This window comes from Mastigoproctus giganteus, chromosome 2 (genome assembly GCF_048544385.1).
Source record: "Mastigoproctus giganteus isolate SK-2022 chromosome 2, ASM4854438v1, whole genome shotgun sequence".
Lineage (NCBI taxonomy): Eukaryota > Metazoa > Arthropoda > Arachnida > Uropygi > Thelyphonidae > Mastigoproctus > Mastigoproctus giganteus.
In genome coordinates this window covers 239,260,341-239,283,972 of record NC_143576.1, presented here as the reverse complement: position 1 = coordinate 239,283,972, position 23,632 = coordinate 239,260,341, and the positions used below count along the sequence as shown (strand labels likewise).

Sequence of the window (23,632 nt, the reverse complement as noted above, 5' to 3'; positions counted from 1 at the left end):
CGTGGAACAATCCCATCTGAATTCAGCATGCTCAACCCATTCAAGGCCTTATACACCTCAATCAGATCACTTCGCAGGTGCCTAGTCTCCAGCTGCTGCAATTTGCAGAACTTAAGCCTCTCCTGGTAAGATGATCCCTTCATTCCCCTCACCAATCTTGTTGCCCTTCTCTGTACACGCTCAAGCAAATCTACATCCTTCCTAAAATGAGGCCTCCAGTCCTGCACACAGTAGTCAAGGCGTGGTCTGACCATTCCCTTATACAGAGGGACAATCACCTCCTTTTCCCTGCTAACAAAATTCCTGTATATCATTCACAACACTCCATGACCTGCCCTGGCAGCCTGACTGCATTGCTCAGAAAACTTCATATCTGACTGCACAATTACTCCCAGGTCTTTTTCATTTTCTACCTCCTTAAGTGTAGTACCACACAGTTGGTACGTTTCTCTGGAGTTACATCTACTCATATGCAGTACTTTGCATTTTTCAATGTTAAACTTCAGTTGCCACTCCTCAGCCCATCTGCCCAAATTTTCTAGATCTTGTTGCAGTAATACACTGCCATTAACAACCCTGCCAACCTTTGTATCATCTGCAAACTTCGATACTAAGGCTGATATACCTTCATCAATATCATTAATAAATATACAAAACAACAGTGGACCCAACACCGAACCCTGTGGGACTCCACTAATAACATTAGTCAACGAAGAGTAGCACCCATTGATTACCACCCTCTGTCTTCTCCACTCAACCATCCTTGTATCCATTGTAGCAACTTACCCTTAACACCATTCTGCTCCAATTTGTACAGTAGTCTTCCATACACAACAATGTCAAAAGCTTTCCTGAAATCCAAGTATATGATATCAAAATTTTTTGCATCCAGTTCCTTTGTAACCACATCATAATAACCAATCAAATTAGTCAGACAAGACTTTCCCTTAACAAACCCATGCTGTGTCTGAATTATTGCTGCAGTCTTGTCTAGATGATCCTGCAATGCACCTTTAACCAGTGACTCCATCATTTTACCAAGAACAGAAGTTAAACTAACTGGTCTGTAATTACTCGTGTCACCCTTAAATCCCCCTTTGTGAATTGGGGACAAATTTGCACATCTCCAGTTCATGGGGACCTCCCCTGAGTCCAAGGATGCTCTCATAATAATGGCTAAGGGTTTACTTACTTCCTTTGCCGCCTCCTTTAATATAACTGGATAGATCCCATCCACCCCAGATGCATTTCTTATGTTTAACTTCAACAATTTCTCCCCCACTTTGTTCTCAGTTATTACAAAATCATTAAGCACCCTGTTATGATTTCATAACCATGTGGCATTTTCAAACTTTAATAACTCCTCATGTGTGAATGTAGATGAACAATACTCATTCAGTTTGTTTGCTATCTGAGCAGGATCATCAACAGTCGAAACATCGATATCAAGTGGACAAATCAGATTCATCCCCTTCCTTTTAGAGTTTATATAAGTGAAGAAATCCTTGCTGTTTTTCTTACCATTCTTTGCCAAAGATTTCTCGTAAACTGCCTTCGCCTGCCTAACCTCCTTTGTGACTTGATTACAGACTAGCTTATATATATCATAGACTTCTGTGTTGCCTGATAATTTATATGCATCCCATGCATTTTTCTTCTCTGCCACAAGTCTCATTAGTTCATTTGACAACCATTTAGGCCTAAACCTTGAACAACATTTCTTAATAGGTATGAAACGTTTAGTAGCTTCCACTATTAATTCCCTGAATGCTTCCTACTTAGAATTTGCTGTTGGTAACATCATCAGTTGGTCCCACTGTACAGAATTTAAAACCTGTCTAAGACCACTATAGTCACCTTTACAGAAGCAAAAATCCCTTCCTTTACCCCTGATGGTAATTATATCTTTAAGTAAATCCCACATCAGTACACTGTGATCACTGCCACCTAATGGTTCCTTTATCCAGTTATATTAAAGGAGGGAGCAGAGGAAGTAAGCAAACCCTTAGCCATAATTATGAGAGCTTCCTTAGACTCAGGGGAGGTACCCACAGACTGGAGATGTGCAAATGTGACCCCAATTCACAAAGGAGGATCAAAGGCTGACACAAGTAATTATAGACCTGTTAGTTTAACTTCTGTTCCAGGAAAATTAATGGAGGCACTAGTTAAAGAAGAACTGCAGGATCATTTAGACAAGACTTCAGTTATAGCTCGGACACAGCATGGTTTTGTTAAGGGGAAGTCTTGCCTGATCAATTTGATTGGATACTATGATGCAGTCACAAAGGAACTGGATGCAGGGAATAACTTTGATATTATATACTTGGATCTTAGAAAGGCTTTTGATACTGTTGCACATGGAAGACTGCTGCACAAATTGGAGCAGTGTGACATTGGAGGCAAATTACTGCTGTGGATAAAGGGGTGGCTGAGGGGGAGAAGACAGAGAGTGGTAATCAATGGACACTGCTCTTCGTGGAGTAATGTTATTAGTGGAGTCCCTCAGGGCTCAGTGTTGGGTCCATTATTGTTTTCTGTATTCATAAATGATATTGATGATGGTATATCAAGCTTAATGTCAAAGTTTGCAGACGATACAAAGGTAGGCAGGGTTGTCAAGGACACTACTGACACTATGCTGCTGAAACAGGATCTGGAAAGGTTGAGCAGATGGGCTGAGAGGTGGCAAATGAAGTTTAACATTGACAAATGTAAAGTACTACACATGGGAAACAGCAACTCCAGAGCAACGTATCAACTCTGTGGTACTACACTGACAGTGGTAGAGAATGAAAGGGATCTGGGGATGGTTGTGCAGGAAGATATGAAGTTCTCTGAGCAGTGCAGACGGGCTGCAAGAGTAGCTCATGGTGTATTGTCAATGATATATAGGAATTTTTCTAGCAGGGATAAGGAGGTGATTATTCCCTTGTATAAAGCAATGGTCAGGCCACACCTAGAGTACTGTATACAGGTCTGGAGGCCTCATTTCAAGAAGGATGTAGAGCTGCTGGAACGAGTACAGAGAAGGGCAACAAGATTAGTGAATGGAACAAAGGGTGCTCTTACGAAGAAAGGCTTAAGTTTTGCAAATTACAGTGTCTGAAGACTAGGCACCAGCGAGGTGATCTGATAGAGGTGTATAAAGCCTTGAATGGTTTGAGCATGCTCAATGCTGATGGGATTCTTCTTCTCGCTCAGAATAATTCACCTGAGAGGGCATAAATTCAAATTGAGGAAAGACAGATGTAGGATAGACGTGCAGAAATTTGTCTTTAGACAAGGGATGGAAGTTGATTGCCTTTAGGCTATCAACTTCCATCCCTTGTCGTGGAAGTTGATAGCCTAAATAAGTTTAAGGCTCAGCTGGACAGGTATTTTGAACGAACAGAGGGGTGAAGTGGAAGTGTTTTTTTTTTTTTTTTTGGCTGATGCTGCATAAGCTTGCTTTCTTGCATCAAATGCCTCTACTAATGCTAATGCTATCTGCAAATTCTTAATACATGAATGATCACTGCTGATAACCAGATCAAGAGTATCACCCTCTCTGGTTGCCTCTCGAACATGCTGCTGCAGAAAACAATCATCCAATAAATCCACAAAAGTCTTACTAGTGTGCAAGTGACCAACCCATAAGTTCCAGTCTATATCTGGGAAGTTAAAATCCTCCATTATAAGACATTCTGATTTACTAGCCCACTCTATTTCTCTGTACAATTGTTCACTGTACTCATTCAAGTCATTAGGCCTATAACACACTCCTACTGTTATTTTTGCTTTCGCAGTGCTTATGTCACACCAACCTGACTCAACAGTACACTGTTCATCTATATCAACTGGATGCACTACTTTTGATTTTATGTTTTTCTTAATTAACAGCATAACACCTCCACCCTTCCTATCATATCTATCCTTTCTGTACACATTGTATTCCCCAAATTCCAGTTCTGCCTTCCTTATATCTGTATGACACCATGTCTCTGCTATCCTAACAATATCCACCTTTGACGTCTTGCCCAACACTTCAAATTCATCAAATTTATTTACTATACTTCTAGCATTGGTATACATGCAAGTATACATCTACCTATCCTTATTATTAGTTACCCTAACACATCCATATACCCACCTGTTTCACAATGACTGCCAACAGTCCCTAAAACCCCAACGCCCCTCGCTCCACGCCGCTGCTTATTCTAATAGAAGTAATGCAAGAATCACCTTCACCTCTGCCTGCAGCTACTTTTAACCTTTTAGTCTGTGAATCCCCCCCGAAGCTAGCAGTTTTCCAACCCACCTAACACTGCCTCGATAGCATCAGCAAATATTCTTGCACCCTTTCTATTTAAGTGTATCCCATCCCTGTAGAAGCAGTCTCTCCTGTTAACAAGCACAGACCAGGCTGAAAAAAATTTTATCCCTTGAGCCTTGCACATTTCCTCCAGGGCCGAATTGATCGACAAGGCTCTCATCATGTACTCCCTCCTATCATGTCTGGACAGAATTGCAGACAATTTCAAATTTAACCCTAATTCACGACTTTTTTGCAAGATTGACCTGTACTTGTTAAGTAAATCTGCAGATCCCCTACTCTTAATGTCATTGGTGCCAACATGTACAACAATATCACCCTTTTTGCCCTTAAAAGATGATAATTCATGTGTTACCTTTCAATTGTTATTAAAATTCAGGAAGAAATAAGTAAAAAAGAAAATTGCAAAAATGTTGAACATATACATTTGAGGCAAATATTACTATTTGTTTAATTTATTAAACCACAGAATGTGAAATACATGTTGCATTACAATGAATGAATTACAGTGAATACATTACAATGAGTGAAATACTCGTAATGTATTACAAAACATTGGGCAAATATTAAGTTACATGATGAAGTGAAAGTAATTACTTTTTTAACATTAATTAATCAATTTAGTAATTAACTGGTAATAAGATAATTAGTTATTTACTTTTTGCTTCTATTTATTAATCAGAGAAAAAAAAATTCAATTAATTTTAAAAATAAAAGTTGTACATAACTGAAAAAAAAAAAAACACATTGTGTACATTATCTAACTTGTTTATCATTGAGACCTCCAAATTATACATGATACCAAATTTATTCAATCAAGCTCCTAACATTTTTCTTTAAACTTTACATTTGGTTTTCAGTGGAGTGTGAGAATCTACCATGCAAATATGCATTTCACCTTTGTGGGGGAGTAAGTTCTTGGTTCTTAAGTCTTTAATTTCTCACATTTTTTGCATTAAACCATGCAGATCAGAGGTAAGTTTTCAAAATATATACAGTACTGGCTGAATTAAGATTAAATGAAAATAAGGAAATAAACAAAATGAAAAAAAATTATGAATGAGTTATAAACTTGATTTCCAGAGTGAATTATGTTAACCTATTCTTAATGATAAGAGAGCAACAGTTAAACCCAAGAAAAGGAAAAAGCCCCCATCCCTATAACAAATTCCACCCCTACCACTCAATGTAGTAGGAGGAGGAAGAAGAGGGAGGTTGCTGACACCAAATCCTTTGCTAATTGTTACTGAGGCTTTTCAGTGACAATTCTAACTGACACTTCTCAGGATCTGTGGCAAGTCTGAATATCCTTTTACTGTTATCAAGAAATTCAGGATTACTAAAATTGTCTCTACTCGCTGACTGTAAGTGTATGCCTTGTGCCCTTCTATTTGCAAAAAATACACTTTATATTGATTAATATCTAGTATCTAGGAATTCTCAAGTACATACAAAGAATTGCATTCTTACTGGTTTAGTTATCTTTGTTCAATATAACAGAATATCTTTACCTCTTGTTGTAATACCAATCCAGTTTAAATATCTTGCAAGCTTTTTAGCAATGTATGTTTTTCCTCTGGCCGGTAAACCAACCATTACAATTACATGAGGAAGATTCACATAGTTTATACGATCCCCTGAGAAAAGAGTAAACAAAATTAAAAGAATTTCAAGTATCATAAAGAATAAAAGCTTAACTTTTTTTTTAGATCCTCTGGAAACAATGCAAACTTTATCAAAAATGTAGGAATTACAAATAACCATGTGATTCCTGATACACAAGTATTTTGACCCAGTTTGAAATTAACTTTTAACTTAATTAAAAAGCATTAAACCTATTCAGGTGTAAAATATAAATACCGGTAATCCAAAAATCAAGAAACTATACCTTTTATTTATTGGATATAACATGTAAAATACAAAACATTTTGTGAAAATGAATGATGCTGTTTAAAACTTGTGGTAGAAAGATATGTCAGATTAGATGTTAAAAATATTCACTACTAACATCCACATGTATATTCACTAAGCAATGCAGCAAACAAACATAAATGCCATTACTGGGTGACTACCAATTTTGTTTGAAATTTGATGGTTTAAAGAGATCAAATTATATGTTTGGTCCAGCAAGTGAATGTCTAATGTCTTTAAACCATCCCATTTCTACTTAAACCATCACTGTTTTCTGACGTAATACCTCCTGTTCTGACAGTCCTTTAATTTTGATTTTAATTGCTTTTTCAGAAATAGCTGCAAAACTGCTTTTCTTATACACTCAAAAAAAGCACAGTGCACTGCTATAATAATAACGACCATTATTTCAATTTTACGCTTATAATGGATGAACTTCGTATAATCCTCAACTACACAATAGACTATTTAAACATAATAAAAGTAGAATTATGCGAAAATAAATTTATATATTCAACAAATATAAAGTCAATAATTTTTTAATTAAAACAAATTTCTTTAAATTTCAGATTACCTGAACAAAAATTAACAAAGAAAAACTACTTTAGCAAAACAACATTTATGTTATTTTTACCAAAAGTACATAATGTGAAAGACCAGAAGAAAAAGGACATCAGCTAGCCAGAGAAAAGCAACAAAGAACAGAACCAGTCAAAATGAAAGAAACAAATGGCTAATAAGCATTAGATGCTAGGTATAGAAGAAACCATCATCAGAATGAGAGACAAGATGACACTGATTGAATTAAGATGTACAGAAAAGGCAGAGTTACTGAAAGAGCTGTAAATGAAGCACAAACTGCTGAAATATGTGCAAGAGTTTAAAACAATGAAACAGTGCTGCAGCTGAAGAACAGAGAATTCTGAATGAAACAAAGGAGAAAATTCAAATAAGGAAAATAAAACAAGGGTTTAAAGCAAATGAAATTACTAATGCAATAAAAAAGAAAGAAAGATTGAAGTTTGTTGAAACAGCAGAAAATGAATCCCATACTCAAACTAAAATCAAATGCCTAATTTCAGGTTGTAATCTGAATTCTGCTGAATACAGAAATTCAAAAATGTTGATGAAACTGAGTGGCACCTGTGACTTAATATGGGAAAACTTACCCAACCAGAGCCCTTTAAGAGCATGAATGGCTTTTTTTTTTTTAAATTCATTTGTTGGTGGTGAATGACTACAAACACTATTTATTCAGTAAAAGTCTGTTTATCAAGTATTTAATCATGGTTCAAGGTTGTCAAGACAACAGAATGCACTGTGACAAAAAATAACACATTTAGTCTTTTTTCAGCCAATAACAAAGATAAGTTTTCCATCTCTTTGAATTTCAAAATGTCTTCAAAATAAATTTTGCTTTAAAATCAGAAAAAACTGCAAATGAAACATTTGATTTTCTTCAAATGGGGACTCTGTAATGCCCACACAAGTTTTTGACTGGCAATATCATTTCAATGAGGGTCGGGACTCTGTTCAAGTTGATCAATGATCTGGAGAGCTGTCAACTTCAACAAATGATGAAATCTTGTCACTAATGCAAAATTCGGTAAGAAATGACTGAAAATTAATTGTTCATGAAATTGCTCAAGAAGACCAAAAAGGCAGAACTACAAAGACTAGTTGCTACACCATGATAATGTAGCATTGCATTCATTGTTAATAGTACAATCTTTTGACTAAACATGGAATAACTCAAATCCAGAAACTCCTGTATTCCCCAAATATAGCTCGAAGTGACTTTTTATTTCCTAAACTGAAAGGATGTCGATGTGATAACAATTAAACAATAAAGAGTAATATAACAGTTTAGTTTTTGGCAATTTCAGAATAAATTAGCTTTCCAGAAGTGCTTCCAAGATTGGGGAAACTATTGGGCTAAGTGTTTCGTCTCAGAAGGCCAGTATTTTAAAATTACGTCGCCACCCTGTAAGTATGCTGACCATCATTATGTCATAGCAGTCTGGATACTTTTTGAACAGACCTCTTATGTAGCAGAATTAGGTGCAAAAAGTAAGGAAAGAATGAACAAACAGACAAATCAGAGATGTACTGTAAAAGTTAGGTAACATTTAGATAGAATGATTGGAAAAAATAATATATTTTTCTGCTGCCTATCAAACTTCGTAAGAAGTCAAGTATCATGTAAAGAGTTAATAATTAAAGAAACTCTGCAGTGGTAAACAGAGTAGTCACACAAGGTGACTACTCTGTTCGCCACTAAAGACAAGCAGACGAGGCTGCGATGATATTTTAAAACAAAAATAGAGAACCATCCTATTGAGGGAAATTTTAAGTCGACCTACAAGATTACTGTAAAACTGTAAGCACTTCACTGCATTTGTCTTAAAATGGTTTTTATACAGGAATAACAACGGAAATTTAAATTTAAAATTATAAATTTTGAGAAAACACACATACCGAATCCTCTTTATGGATCTTCCACATTGAATTTAGAATTGAAACTTAAATTGGGTGGGGTTTGGCGTTGATGGGTGTGGAGTGCTGCATGTAGGAGGCGGGGGCCCCAGAGTGGCTTGTGTCGGCTCTGTGGTGCTGCAATGGTAGTGGTGGGGAGTGGGGGGCCTGGGGGGTGGTTGTGCGGGCGGATGTGGGGTTCTCTGAGCGGTGCGGACGGGCAGCAAGAGTAGCTCATGGCGTGTTGTCGGTGATATTCATGGTGTATTGTCAATGATATGTAGGAATTTTTCTGGCGGGGATAGGGGGTGATTGTTCCCTTGTGTGGGGCAGTGGTCGGGCCACACCTGGAGTGCTGTATGCAGGTCTGAAGGCCTCATTTCGGGAGGGATGTGGAGCTGCTGGACCGAGTGTGGAGAGGGGCGGCAGGATTGGTGAATGGAGCAAAGGGGGCACTCTTGTGAGGAGGGGCTTGAGTTTTGCAAATTGCAGTGTCTGGAGGCTGGGCACCAGCGGGGTGATCTGATGGAGGTGTATGAGTCCTTGAATGGTTTTGGCATGCTGAATGCTAATGGGATTCTTCCTCTTGCTCGGAGTGGTCACCTGAGAGGACGTGGGTTCAAATTGAGGAGGGACAGATGTAGGATGGACATGCGGAAGTTTGCCTTTAGCCAGCGGGTTGGTTGGTGGAACAGACTTCCATCCCTTGTCGTGGAAGTTGATAGCCTAAATAAGTTTAGGGCTCAGCTGGACAGGTATTTCGAATGAACAGAGGTGTGAAGTGGAAGTGTTTTTTTTTTTTTTTTTTTTTGGCTGATGCTGCATAAGCTTGCTTTCTTGCATCAAATGCCTCTACTAATGCTAATGCTAATTACAAAAACTTTATTACATTCCAAAAAATTATACCAATTTTTAACATTTTATTATGATTAATGTTAAAGAAAGAATGACTGCACACAATTCACAGCCTATTGATATGTCTCAAAGATGCCTGAACATCAGAAACCAGATATTAGCATAGGCATATGATGCAAGAAAGCAAGCTTATGCAGCATCAGCCAAAAAAAAAAAAAAAAAAACAACAACTTCCACTTCACCCCTCTGTTAGTTCGAAATACCTGTCCAGCTGAGCCTTAAATTTATTTAGGCTATCAACTTCCACGACAAGGCATAGAAGTCTGTTCCACCAACCAACTACACACTGGCTAAAGGCAAATTTCCACACGTCTATCCTATATCTGTCTTTCCTCAATTTGAATTTATGCCCTCTCAGGTGATTATTCTGAGCAAGAGGAAGAATCCCATCAGCATTGAGCAAGCTCAAACCATTCAAGGCTTTATACAACTGTATAAGATCACCTCGCTGGTGCCTAGTCTCCAGACACTGTAATTTTCAAAATTTAAGCCTTTCTTTGTAAGAGTACCCTTTTGTTCCATTCACTAATCTTGTTGCCTTTCTCTGTACTCGTTCCAGCAGCTCTACATTTTTTTTGAAATTAGGCCCCCAGACCTGTATACAGTACTCAAGGTATGGCCTGACAATTGCCTTATACAAGGGAATAATCACCTCCTTATCCCTGCTAGAAAAATTCCTGTATATCATTGACAAGACACCAAGAGCTACTCTTGCAGCCCATTGGCACTACTCAGAATACTTCATATCTGCCTGCAATTACCCCCAGGTCCTTTTCATTCTCTACCACTGTCAGTGTAGTACCACAGAGTTGATACGTTGCTCTAGGGTTGCTGTTTCCCATATGTAGTACTTTACATTTGTCAATGTTAAACTTCATTTGCCACCTATCAGCACATCTGCTCAACCTTTCCAGATCCTGTTGCAGCAGCATAGTGTCAGTAGTGTCCTTGCCAACCTTTGTATTGTCTGCAAACTTGGACATTAAGCTTGATATACAATCATCAATATCATTTATAAATACAGAAAACAATAATGGACCCAATCCTGAATCCTGAGGTACTCCACTAATAACAGTCCACGTTGAGCAGTGTCCATTGATTAGCACTCTCTGTCTTCTGCCACTCAACCATCCCTTTATCCATAGCAGCAATTTGCCACACTGCTCCAATTTGTGCAGCAGTCTTCCATGTGCAACAGTATCAAAAGCCTTTCTAAGATCCAAGTATATAATATCAAAGTTATTCCCTGCATCCAGTTCTTTTGTGACTGCATCATAGTATCGAATCAAATTGGTCAGGCAAGACTTCCCCTTAACAAAACCATGCTGTGTCCGAGCTATAACTGAAGTCTTCTCTAGAGGATCCTGCAGTGCTTCTTTAACCAGTGCCTCCATTCATTTTCCTGGAACAGAAGTTAAACTCACAGGTCTATAATTACTTGTGTCAACCTTTGATCCTCCTTTGTGAATTCGGCCTCCTTCGCCTGCCAACGGAGGTTAGGCAGACGAAGGCAGATTACGAGAAATCTTTGGCAAGGGATGCAAAGAAAAACAGCAAAGAGTTCTTCACTTATGTAAACTCTAGAAGGAAGGGGATGAATCATATTGGTCCACTTGATATCGATGGGTCAACTGTTGATGATCCTACTCAGGTAGCTAACAAACTAAATGAATATTTTGCATCGACATTCACACATGAGGAGTTATTCAGCGAGGGGAATGCCAGAGGTGTATTCAACTCTGGCAGTAAGCTAGAGAATCTTGTAATAAATGAGAGTAAAATAGAGGAGAAATTGTTGAAGATAAATATAAGAAAAGCACCTGGGGTGGATGGGATTTATCCAGTTATATTAAAGGAGGCAGCAAAGGAAGTAAGCAAACCCTTAGCCATAATTATGAGTGCTTCCTTGGACTCGGGGGAAGTACCCATGGACTGGAGATGTGCAAATGTGAGCCCAATTCACAAAGGAGGATCAAAAGGCGACACAAGTAATTATAGACCTGTTAGTTTAACTTCTGTTCCCGGAAAATTAATGAAGGCACTAGTTAAAGATGCACTGCAGGATCATCTAGACAAAACTTCAGTTATAGCTCAGACACAGCATGGTTTTCATAAGGGGAAGTCTTGCCTGACCAATTTGATTCGATACTATGATGCAGTCACAAAAGAACTGGATGGAGGGAATAACTTTGATATTATATACTTGGATCTTAGAAAGGCTTTTGATACTGTTGCACATGGAAGACTGCTGCACAAATTGGAGCAGTGTGGCATTGGGGGCAAATTGCTGCTATGGATAAAGGGGTGGTTGAGGGGGAGAAGACAGAGAGTGGTAATCAATAGACACTACTGACACTATGCTACTGCAACAGGATCTGGAACGGTTGAGCAGATGGGCTGATAGGTGGCAAATGAAGTTTAACATTGACAAATGTCAAGTACTACATATGGGAAACAGCAACCCCAGAGCAACGTATCAACTCTGTGGTACTACACTGACAGTGGTAGAGAATGAAAGGGACCTGGGGGTGGTTGTGCAGGCAGATATGAAGTTCTCTGAACAGTGCAGACGGGCTGCAAGGGTAGCTCATAGTGTATTGTGAATGATATATAGGAATTTTTCTAGCAGGGATAAGGAGGTGATTATTCCCTTGTATAAGGCAATGGTCAGACCACACCTAGAGTACTGTATACAGGACTGGAGGCCTCATTTCAAGAAGGATGTAGGGATGCTGGAACGAGTACAGAGAAGGGCAACAAGATTAGTGAATGGAACAAAGGGGTGCTCTTACGAAGAAAGGCTTAAGTTTTACAAATACAGTGTCTGGAGACTAGGCACCAGCGAGGTGATCTGATAGAGGTGTATAAAGCCTTGAATGGTTTGAGCATGCTCAATGCTGATGGGATTCTTCCTCTTGCTCAGAATAATCACCTGAGAGGGCATAAATTCAAATTGAGGAAAGGCAGATGAAGGACAGACGTGAGGAAATTTGCCTTTAGCCAGCGGGTTGTTGGTTGGTGGAACAGACTTCCATCCCTTGTTGTGGAAGTTGATAGCCTAAATAAGTTTAAGGCTCAGCGGGACAGGTATTTCAAACGAACAGAGGGGTGAAGTGGAAGTGGTTATTTTTTATTTATTTTTATTTATTTATTTTTTTTTTTTTTGGCCGATGCTGCATAAGCTTGCTTTCTTGCATCAAATGCCTCTAGTAATGCTAATGCTAATAACTTCCGTATCAAGTTATGTATTAATTAATTATGTTACATTTGTAATCTAAGTCGTTATATATATTTATTTAAAAGTACAATTTAATTGACAACGAATTTTAACAAGTTTAATAGATTTTACTGATTAATTGACAATATTATTCTATACCATACTAATGCTATCTAGTTCGGAATATAACATATCATATAACAAAGGCGGCAAGTTACAAACGGTAAATCTACGGACACTTAAGTATTAATTAACTTCCCTTTAGGCTGCATTGTACCATGGGCTGTGAACTGTATGGTAGTTATTCTTTCTTTATAGCACTAATTATAAGATATTAATTAATAGTTTAATTTGAAATTTAAGTAAAATTTTTAATTTTTAATTCTAAATACAAAGAGGGATTGGAAAAGGTTTATTCTCTGGATTTAAATATCAACTGTTATTCCAGTAATAAGTCATTTTAAAACCAACACACTGAATTGTTTTCATTTGCAAGTTATCTCCATCTTTCATAAACCACACTTTTCAATAAACACAAGATAATGATGCTCAAATGTAATCATTTGATCATTATAATTTTGTGTTAATATTTGGCCATTTTCAGCTAGAATTTGGCCCATATGCTCACAGATGACAATTAAGAACAGTACCCAAAGAAATATTCACAGAAAAGGCAAGCAACAAAAATTGAACATCTGTGAGGATTTGCAAGTGAACAATCATTAATTAACGGGACTATCCTCTCTTTTTTTGTACTGAGTACAAGTTAAAGAGCAATTTTGGAGGCACAACTACAATTGATGTAGCCAAGTGGTAAGGAGTGAGAGTGCAACAGCATGCACTCTTTGAGTGGACTGTGGTTCAAGCCTGTGACTGCAAAATACAATTAACTATTGTATTCATGACTTATTGTAAACTCCTCTGACCAGGTGGTCATGCCAGAGTATAAACAAGGACATTAAACAAGAAATATTTATGATAGGTAAAGTATATTTGTGATTTATACAGTCAGAAGCTGTTCAGAAGACAACTAGGATAGAGAAAGAGAAAGTCTACTTTTTTTTTAATGCAAAGAAAGCAATATTTGTGATATTCTTATCCAAAAAGGTCAGAAATCACGGTGATTTCCATTAAACATTATATTATCTAGAAATCTGAGTACTGCTTTTTCTTTTCTTTTCTTTTCCTGACTGGTGAATTACCTAGAGATCAGCATTCAATGAAATGATGCTGGATATTAGTATTAGTATTGACAAAATGATGAAAGGAAGCAAGACCTGATTTACTGAGGTGCAGTAGAGCATTTGCTGATGAACACCAAGATGATGAAAGGCCTTAGAACAATGCAATTTCCTGGTCTTGGGGGCCTGCAACATTATTTTTAGGGCCTCTAAAAATATGAATGCCAGGGGACCCTTGACTACTTAAATCCAGCATTGCAAGGAAGCAAAGCATATTAGCACACATATGGCATGCTGGAAATTTGCTCACGTACAGCATGCTAGATATGAGCAAATTTCCAAGCAGAAGGAAAAATACCACCACAATAAAAGAACATAAAAATGTGACACTGGGGAGCACAAGTTTTGTGATGAAGCAGTGAATGCCATTAGGACATGACAACTTCTTTGCATCAAGATTCCTCTAATCTCTTTCTGTTGGAAAACAGAAATAAATTGCCTCTTGCTATAGCAAATACATCTCAACTATAGCCTCCAAGGGAGGCTTTAGTTGGAATGTATGCTATAGCAGGAGGCAATTTACCAAGATCAATGCCAGAGTTGGGGGAAAAGTATGATGCAGACATCTAAAAATTTGTTCAACATCTAGTTACTAATGCCAAAGGTGAGTTGCTAAAGGGCAGGAGACAACATACTAATAAAAAGCCCTCTGGAACAGCTATTATTAGATTGGATGAAAATATCAGTGTTTAACTTGCTTGTTAGAATTAAATTCATTTAATTAATGGAAATTTTCCAAAGCAGCTAATACCAATCAACCTCACACTATGATACTGAACAGTCCATTTATAATTCAACTATAATTCACTCACCTAATTCAACTATAATTCACTCACTATAACACGGATGGAATATTTTTTAGATTCACTTTTCTCACATCTATAAGATGTATATGTTTCCACAGGTGTCTCGTTTTTGCTCTCGTTTAGACACTGTTGAACTGACATCCCGTTTTAGTGATGAATCTATTTTCTTTCAGTTCCATTGCAAACGCATCTTCTGTAGTGTTTTTGAACTTGCGTTTAGTTATACAGGCAGAAGCTACATTGTTGATCTCTTTAAACTCTTTACGTTCATTATCACCAAAACTTACATCATTTCTTTTCAATAATTTCAGCAGTGATCCGATTAAGCATGAATTTTCGCAAAAAATAAAACAACTATATACTCTGAGTCGACTTACACAATAGAATACATGGTGGATCTTCGTGATTTCATCGAGTAAAGATAGAGAAGCAGTGTTTGACAGGCACAGTGAATCAATTCTGGCTGCTAGTATGAGTCTTGTCAGAGTAAAAACATCAGAAAGTGTTTACACGCTTCTTTCTGAATCACTCTGCATATTTTTTACCTAGTCATTCCATCAAATCGAACAGATTTTGAGCTAAATTTTTGCACTTCGGACTGCTAAAGTATCGATCAATATAAGTAGAGAACTTTCATAGTTTCTGTTATATGTATAGCCGTTTTATTTTTAATCTTTCTGTTCATTATTTGGTTTTTTCAATTGATTATCTTTTATTATGATAACTAGTATTCCATCTTTTTCACTATAGCCATAAAGTACTTTATTACCACCAAGTTGCAGTTTTCTGAGTTCAATATTATTGGAGGGTGAAATCTGTTATAGATAATACTATATACAGGGTTGCCAGATGTCCAATATAGACTAGACTGTCCAGTATTTGTGGTTTGTTTGTTTGTTTTTTAAGTCCTCTAAAAGTTCCATCAGGCAGCATAATTGCTATGTATTTAAGAAGCTCAACTGCCTAAGTATAAACACTGGCTCGGCTGCTAAGTATAAACACTGGCTCGGCTGCTAAGTATAAACACTGGCTCGGCTGCTAAGTATCAACACTGGCTCGGCTGCTAAGTATCAACACTGCGGTGAAGGACATGAGTAAAGTAGACAACTGGCCAGGATCTCGCAAATGAAAAATTTCAAGTCCAGCTTACATAAAACATACAAAAATTTATTAATCTTAGACCTTAGAAAATCCAGTACAAAATGTACGTTAATTAAAAAGGCAACGTTACTATGATTTTAAGAAATTAATACTTGAACATGAAATTAACGTATGTACTGAAAAATAAAGTTTCAAAACCATCCATTTCTCATAGCAAACACACCACCAAACAAGGAATTGCTTACAGAAAAACCAATTTATACTACAGTAGACTGTCGAAATAATGGCACCCCATGTAATGGAACATTCGAGCTAACAGTACACTGAGATCGGATGTTTACATACAGCATAAATGTCTTGCTGTGTCAAAAAAAGAAAACAGCAAATCGCATGATTAGTTTGTTTTTTGTTTACATCCGCCATTTTGAATGAATGAACGTTCGCTATTTTGAAAGTGAATTCTTTACTGATATCACAGATTGTGTGTGTTCTCTGGTCAATTTTACTGTTTTGCTAGATGGAAAAACCCAGTTTCTGGGGAAAAACCTTGCTACTATGCCTGAGATTGACGAACTCAGCCACAGAGTGAAAAAAGTCTATAAAAATTCCTTGCATCATCGACAGGAGGAACCCGAGCCTTTTCCATCCAGTGTGGGAAGGATGGTGATGACACCGCTATGCTACTGTGCAGACTAAACTTGATATAATAAAGAAAATAGAACGGGGCATAAGCAGGAATGTATTAATGGCAGAATATAACATTGGATCGTCATTGGATGTTTGTTTTTTATGTGCAGTTAATAAAATTGCATTCTTAATCTTTCTATTTCTTATGTAGCCTCATTATTCCTGCATTAAATATATTAAAAATAAAACTTTCTAGATAATGGATAAATCAAACTAATGGCACCTTGAATTCCCAAAGGTGCCTTAATTCTGAAAGTATACTGTAATATAAACAGTGACAGGACACTGCACAGATAAACAAAGCCCCCACATACAAGTGCAATGCAGATCAGCAAAGTAATCTGTGCTAGGTAATGTCACGATTTCACAAATTGAGAAAATACTGAACATGTAAATGTCCACTATTTTGTAATGAAATGAATTTTACCAGTATTATAATTTTATAAGTTTGCTAGTTTAATTTTTCAGTTTTTAAAACATTCAATTTCTTGAGTTTTAATAAATTTTACAACCACTGTTACTTTAGACAGAATTTAATATGAGTATTATCCTCATATAGACAGAATCATAAAGTTTCAGCTATTTCCATGGATAAATGAATGTAACAATTTGTGCATCTAATGTCTAAACTGTATGAAGTAACTTTTTTTTTTTTAATTAACATATCTCTCAATTAATTGTGTGGATGCAAAAGATGTTTTCTTTAAAAAAAATTATATATATATATAAGCTGTAGAATCAAAGTTGTAGATTTGTAGTGTAGAAAATACCAAACTTAAATACATATAATTGAATTAAACTGAAAGTTTGGTTCTGTTATAAGATTAGTATTTTTTTGTTATCGAATGAATGTCCTCTGTGACAGCATAGTCTAGCATAGCACACACACTGGCCAAAAAAATACGAACCTTTGTATTAAGACAGTCGCAGACAGAAGAAATGCAAATAAATGGGAATAAATGCAAACAGATGCAAAGTAAACTCTGACGTGATGGCAATGACGTGTTGCCTCATTGTGTATAAGCACTGCACAGGCTGTTCGACAGAAGTAATCTGAAGTCAGAATCAGAAAAAATGCATGATCTATCAGACTTTGAAAAGGTCTTATTGTGGGTGCATATTTAGCAGGGGCCAAGATTGAAGAAACAAAAAGCATAATTTGTCTCTCAAAAGCATCCATCTCAAATGATTTTATTACAGAGAACAATCCTATGTTTCTATTTTGCAGTGTAGACTGGCACACCTGAAATGTAAAACTATGTCACAATTCCAATTTCAAAGTGGTTTTACTCTTTTATTTGCAAAAAGAAGAAACAGAAAAATTTAATTTTTCTACGTTTGCAAAAAAGATGGAAGAATGCTTTGCCACCCACAACTATATTACGACAGTGAGTCGAAGAAGTGGCCAAATCAAGTAAAAAATACAGATTCTCTGTCGTAAATCCGGAAAGCAGGCAACTATTCATAAGTATCGATTTAATCTGCTAAATTCCTAATGCTATGCAAATCAAATAAACAGCGGTTTTAATTAAAAATAATAATGATAAAACCTTAATCATCTATCAAGACTGGATGCATGCACTCAGTGCACCGTTGGTCAAAGTCAAAACAATTACTGAGAATAACAGCAGGTTTCTTGTCAACATAAATTTCCAAGGAGTAATGTCAATGTCAGTCATTTATATGGACAGGCTGACCCGCACTTCATTCATCCGTCTTAAATTACAATATTCCAACTAAAGAAATGTACTCTGGTATAGAAGAGCATAGATGGTATAGAAGAACAGACATCTTTGTACACCATCACCTGCTGATATAAACTTCACCCTTTGTGGAATTTGCTCTTTGTGAACTGTTCAAAGCCATATCCCCTGCCCTCCCCTGCAAAGGCGCCTCCGCAGCCAGGTGGGAAGGAGCAGCAGTGCGTAGCACACGCTTCTTGATTAGACCAGGGTTCGAGCCCGTCACCACCAAATACGGAGGATGGGGAAAGGTCAGGGAATGACCACCGCATATCCCCGAGCAATATGGCCTTAGTTGCTAATGCTCTTAAAAAAAAAAAAAAAAAAAAAAAAACCAAACCCCTGCAAATTCCTACTCAATAGTATTTCTTAAATGTTTGTCTTCTTTAATTTTGATGTTGACCTGTCCATCAGTAATCAATATGAAAATAAGAAGGGCCAATAATTATGTTTCTAATGACCAATAACTGTTTGTTAATGCTGCTATATCATAACGTTGTATTGTATTATAAAAATGTCATAATATTATAATGAATAAACAGTAAAAATTTTTGTAGAAGAATATGAGAAATTTACCTCATATGATACTCTCCAGAAATTAAAACAATTAAAAGATTAACGCACAATGATTACAGTAAAAAATCAATTGAAAACAGTTCAAAAATTAATTTAAAAAAGGTTAACATAATAAAAAAGGATCAATTTAATTGGCTTGGTTCGTTTTTTTTAAATTTACGTTATAAATTTTTTTAATAAATTTTTAATTGTTTTCAATTGATTTTTTACTGTAATCATTTTGCATTAATCTTTTATTCGTTTTAATTTCTGGAGAGTATCATATGTATCATATTGAGGTACATTTCTCTTATTCTACAAATATGGATATCAACGTAGAGCATCATAGCTCTGTTATATACTATCAAATTAACAGTTTTAAAAAATAATGCTTTTTATTTACTGTGCCTGAGTTTTATTATAAATTACTTTGGTGGTGGTACAATAACTTGCCTTTTTTTTTTTTTTTTTTTTTTTTTAAGTAGTACTTTAACAAAGGCTGTGGATCCTGTTAAAAGACAATCAAGGAATTAATGTTACATAATTGCATCATACATATCACGTACCAATGAAATATATAAAAACCACAAAGATATAAATATTATTGCTAGTCATTCCATTATTATTGGTAACTATAATTTTTTTTAACCTACTGCTAACCTAAAAGACAATACCCCGTTACAGTACAAGCCATTTTAAACAGTGAACTCCATACCATACAGATCTACCTGCGGTGTACAGGAAACAATGGATCGTTTCAGATTCAGACTCACTCATCCTGTTGAGTGTCTACACTGTCACCCAAGTATAGAGCGTTTTTTTTTTTTTTTTTGTTTTGCTTTTTTGTAATGTTTAAATTAAATCAGCTTCAGGGCCAGATTAAGGATGAAATGCGCCCCCGGCCAGATTTAAATTTGAGCCCCTTTAATATATGTATAAAAGAATAAAATTTAAACGCTTAACAAGTTAAGTTTAAGAATGCTATTATATTACACGTTTTCTTGGTTTATTATTATTAAAACTTTTCATCACTACTTTAGAAAATATTTACACTGAAAACGAGGCCCCAATTTTCAGTGTAAATAAACTCTACGACAAAACCGACCATGGCAGGGGCCCCGGAAATGGTCGGCTTTGCCGTAGGGTTTACGCGGCCCTGATCAGCTTATATTCGTTTTAAAAGTAGCCAAATATGTTCTTTGACCAAACTGATAACAGAGAACCCCTTAGTTCCATATACATAAGGAAACACTCCAATGAATAATAACAGTAATAATAATGCTCGCGTCTTTCAAAGCACCAATTCATGGAAGTGAGGTAGCGGAGTAAGTTACAAAAGCTACGGGGCTACGAATTTTAATAAATCAAAACTATAAAAACACAGAGAAACAAGTTTAACTTCTTACATTATAACCAAAATAATGTGTGACTGGAATGAAAGTGTCTATCCATTATTATTATTTATTCACGAAAAGAGAAAGTTACATCAACCCACAGACAGCATGTGGAATAAAGAATAACACAATCATTCAACGTGCGGAGTCAACAAACGACACAGTCTTAAATGCTATTTTTCTTTTGTACTGCACTATATTGAAGAGTTTGGTGTCATTAAATGCAGTACATAAGATATGGGAGATTTTTTTTTTTTTTTTTTTCTGGTTAATGATGCGCCCTAGCAGGAAAATTCTTTAAGCCAGATGGAATACACTATGTGAAAAGCTTCGCGCGAAAGACTTTTTTTTTTTTTTTTTTTATATCAAGCAGGAAGTTTTGTTACATCGTAGCGTGAGTTTAAAGTGAGATGTGGTTGCAGAAAACGGTCCAGAAAGATCAATAACTTCAAGGTTAGTAAACAAATTTGAACAGTGCGATAGCCAATATCCAATACGAATTGCACTGTTGACAGAAAGAAGTAGAACTGAAAATATTTCACGTGTACAGGAAGTGATTAATCATAGCTCAAGGAAGTGATTAATCATCATAAAATAAAATTTATTTTTTTATTTTATTTTATTTTTTATTATTTTATTATTATTTTTTTTTTATTTATTTTTTTTGTGTTTCTTAGTTAATTACTTTTATTCTTTTCTTTCTCTTCCTTTCGGGTTTCTTTTTTTTTTTTTTTTTTTTTTTTTCCTCTGGAGTGGGCCCCAGAGAAGGATTTTTTTTTTTTTTGTCTCATACCCTGAGACCAAGCAGGAAGTATATATATACATATACAGTATACAGTATATATATATATATATATATATATAAAATATTAAAAATATATATGTTATATGATATTTATTACAATAATGATTATAAAAATTACATTTCATAATACAAATTACATATATATACAATATATAATTTTATTCTTTATATAGAGGTACTAAGTAAACATCAATTACAGATCACCACAAATTAAAAAGATACGGTACATCTTTTTATAATGAAATAAACATACAAATTAAAAAATAATAATAAGTTTAAGTAACTTAAATCCAAAATTACGTGGCACCTCTGGAATGTTGTTGCGGCACCCTAAGGTGTTGAAACCACTGGGCTAACATCTAGTGAGTATGGGCTTGGCACACCCAGGGGTCCTGAGCTGGATACTGTACATCATTCTTCTCTTTCTTGGTGATTCCCTTCTACTTCTGACTATTGTTTTCTCTCTCTTTTAGAGTAACCGAGAATTTTTTTTTTTTTTTTTTTTTTTTGGCTGGTGCAGCAAAATCCCCGGCTTCCTTGCACCATATGAATAATAATAATAAACACGAAAGAGTTAAAAGTTATTCATCATATACGGTTTACCGACGAAGCGAACTGCCACCTTAGCGGCTACATCAGTGTCACGCAAACGTTTTTGCCCTGGCCGGACCCTTCTTTATTCCTAGTTCAACCACCAAACTTCCAAAATAAAATACTACACTATTTTCCTTTCGTTATTCTCAATTAAAAAAAAAAAAAAAAAAAAAAATTGTGATCAAAACATAAAAAAAATTTCTAACCCACAACAAAATTTTCCACGTTTCAAAGTATGTACGCAAATTTAAAAAATAAAATTAAAATATCTGTCTTTACGCAGTCCGTTCGATGCATAATCGCTTATATCTAAGCTTCCAGAAATGCTAGAGAAAAAAATGTCTTTAACAACTCAACCCTCTGAATTAGTGTGACAGGCAAACTTGTATTTCTATAGTTTATTTTTTATCTCTCTATGTAACACTTAGTTGTGCATATCATGAACCAAGCCCACCTTTTCATGTATCCCCCAAGGACCACAGTTGCGTGCGACTGGGCTGTATCAATAATCAGAATACGTATGTAGAGGCGGCGAAAATCCCTTTCACACAATCATGGAAATGCTTTGCATCCTGAAAAATGTCGTCAGAAATTCCTTCAGGCTTCATTCTAGCTCTTTAATGCAAGGGAGTGAACATGGAAGAAATAATTTTTCCAACAAATTAAGGCAAAACCAAAAATGGTGAATGCAGTTCTTCATTTCCTAAAGGAACATATTAATGATAGCGTCATCTTCTAATCGATAGCCTGGGCGACATGAAACTGGATTATTGTGGCTAATGTAATTGCAGGATCAGAATCCCTGTAATTATTTCCAGTGGGGATTCCTGAAGAACAATGTCTAGGGAATGATCCACATTGGTGATTTCACCAATTTCAAGCTCCTGTGGAGAGCATAACTGAAGAAACACTGTCATGGAAAACTTCAAACGACATCTGTGAAATATGTTGTTGCTTGAATAATAAACCCCCTGTGTCTTCCATATTTAATAACACTAAACTCGCCAATGCCAGTGCAAGAAGTAAAAAAATACAGGCATTCAGAACATTAGCATATTTTTCTTTCTTTCTTTCTTGTTTTATTTCTCTGACCTGGCAAATTACACAGGATGTTCAGAGAGTGGTAATCAATGGACACTGCTCAACGTGGACTAATGTTATTAGTGGAGTTCCTCAGGGTTCAGTGTTGGGTCCGTTGTTGTTTTCGGTGTTTATGAATGATATTGATGATGGGATATCAAGTTTAATGTCCAAGTTTGCAGATGATACAAAGGTTGGCAGGGTTGTTAAGGACACTACTGACGCTATGCTGCTGCAACAGGATCTGGAAAGGTTGAACAGATGGGCTGAGAGGTGGCAAATGAAGTTTAACATTGACAAATGTAAAGTACTACATATGGGAAACAGTAACCCCAGAGCAACGTATCAACTCTGCGGTACTACACTGACAGTGGTGGAGAATGAAAAGGACCTGGGGGTAATTGTGCAGGCAGATATGAAGTTCTCTGAGCAGTGCAGACGAGCTGCAAGAGTAGCTCATGGTGTCTTGTCAATGATATACAGGAATTTTTCTAGCAGGGATAAGGAGGTGATTATTCCCTTGTATAAGGCAATGGTTAGGCCCCATCTTGAGTACTGTATTCAGGTCTGGAGGCCTCATTTCAAGAAGGATGTAGAGCTGCTGGAACGGGTACAGAGAAGGACAACAAGATTAGTGAATGGAACAAAGGGTTGCTCTTACGAAGAAAGGCTTAAGTTTTGCAAATTACAGAGTCTGGAGACTAGGCACCGGCGAGGTGATCTTATAGAGGTGTATAAGGCTTTGAATGGTTTGAGCATGCTCAATGCCGATGGGATTCTTCATCTTGCTCAGA

At 36.3% G+C, this 23,632-nt stretch overlaps 1 protein-coding gene across 1 annotated transcript in view; it reads right to left on the bottom strand.

Annotated features, from left to right (window-relative positions):
* The window catches only part of LOC150090289 (6-phosphofructo-2-kinase/fructose-2,6-bisphosphatase-like), a 260,154-nt gene that overhangs the window by 221,951 nt on the left and 14,571 nt on the right, over positions 1 to 23,632 (bottom strand). Inside the window, exon 2 of the mRNA XM_090369065.1 lies at positions 5,827 to 5,952. Within this exon, the coding sequence (XP_090225191.1) occupies positions 5,827 to 5,952 (126 nt within the window). The remainder of the gene's footprint in view (positions 1 to 5,826; positions 5,953 to 23,632) is intronic.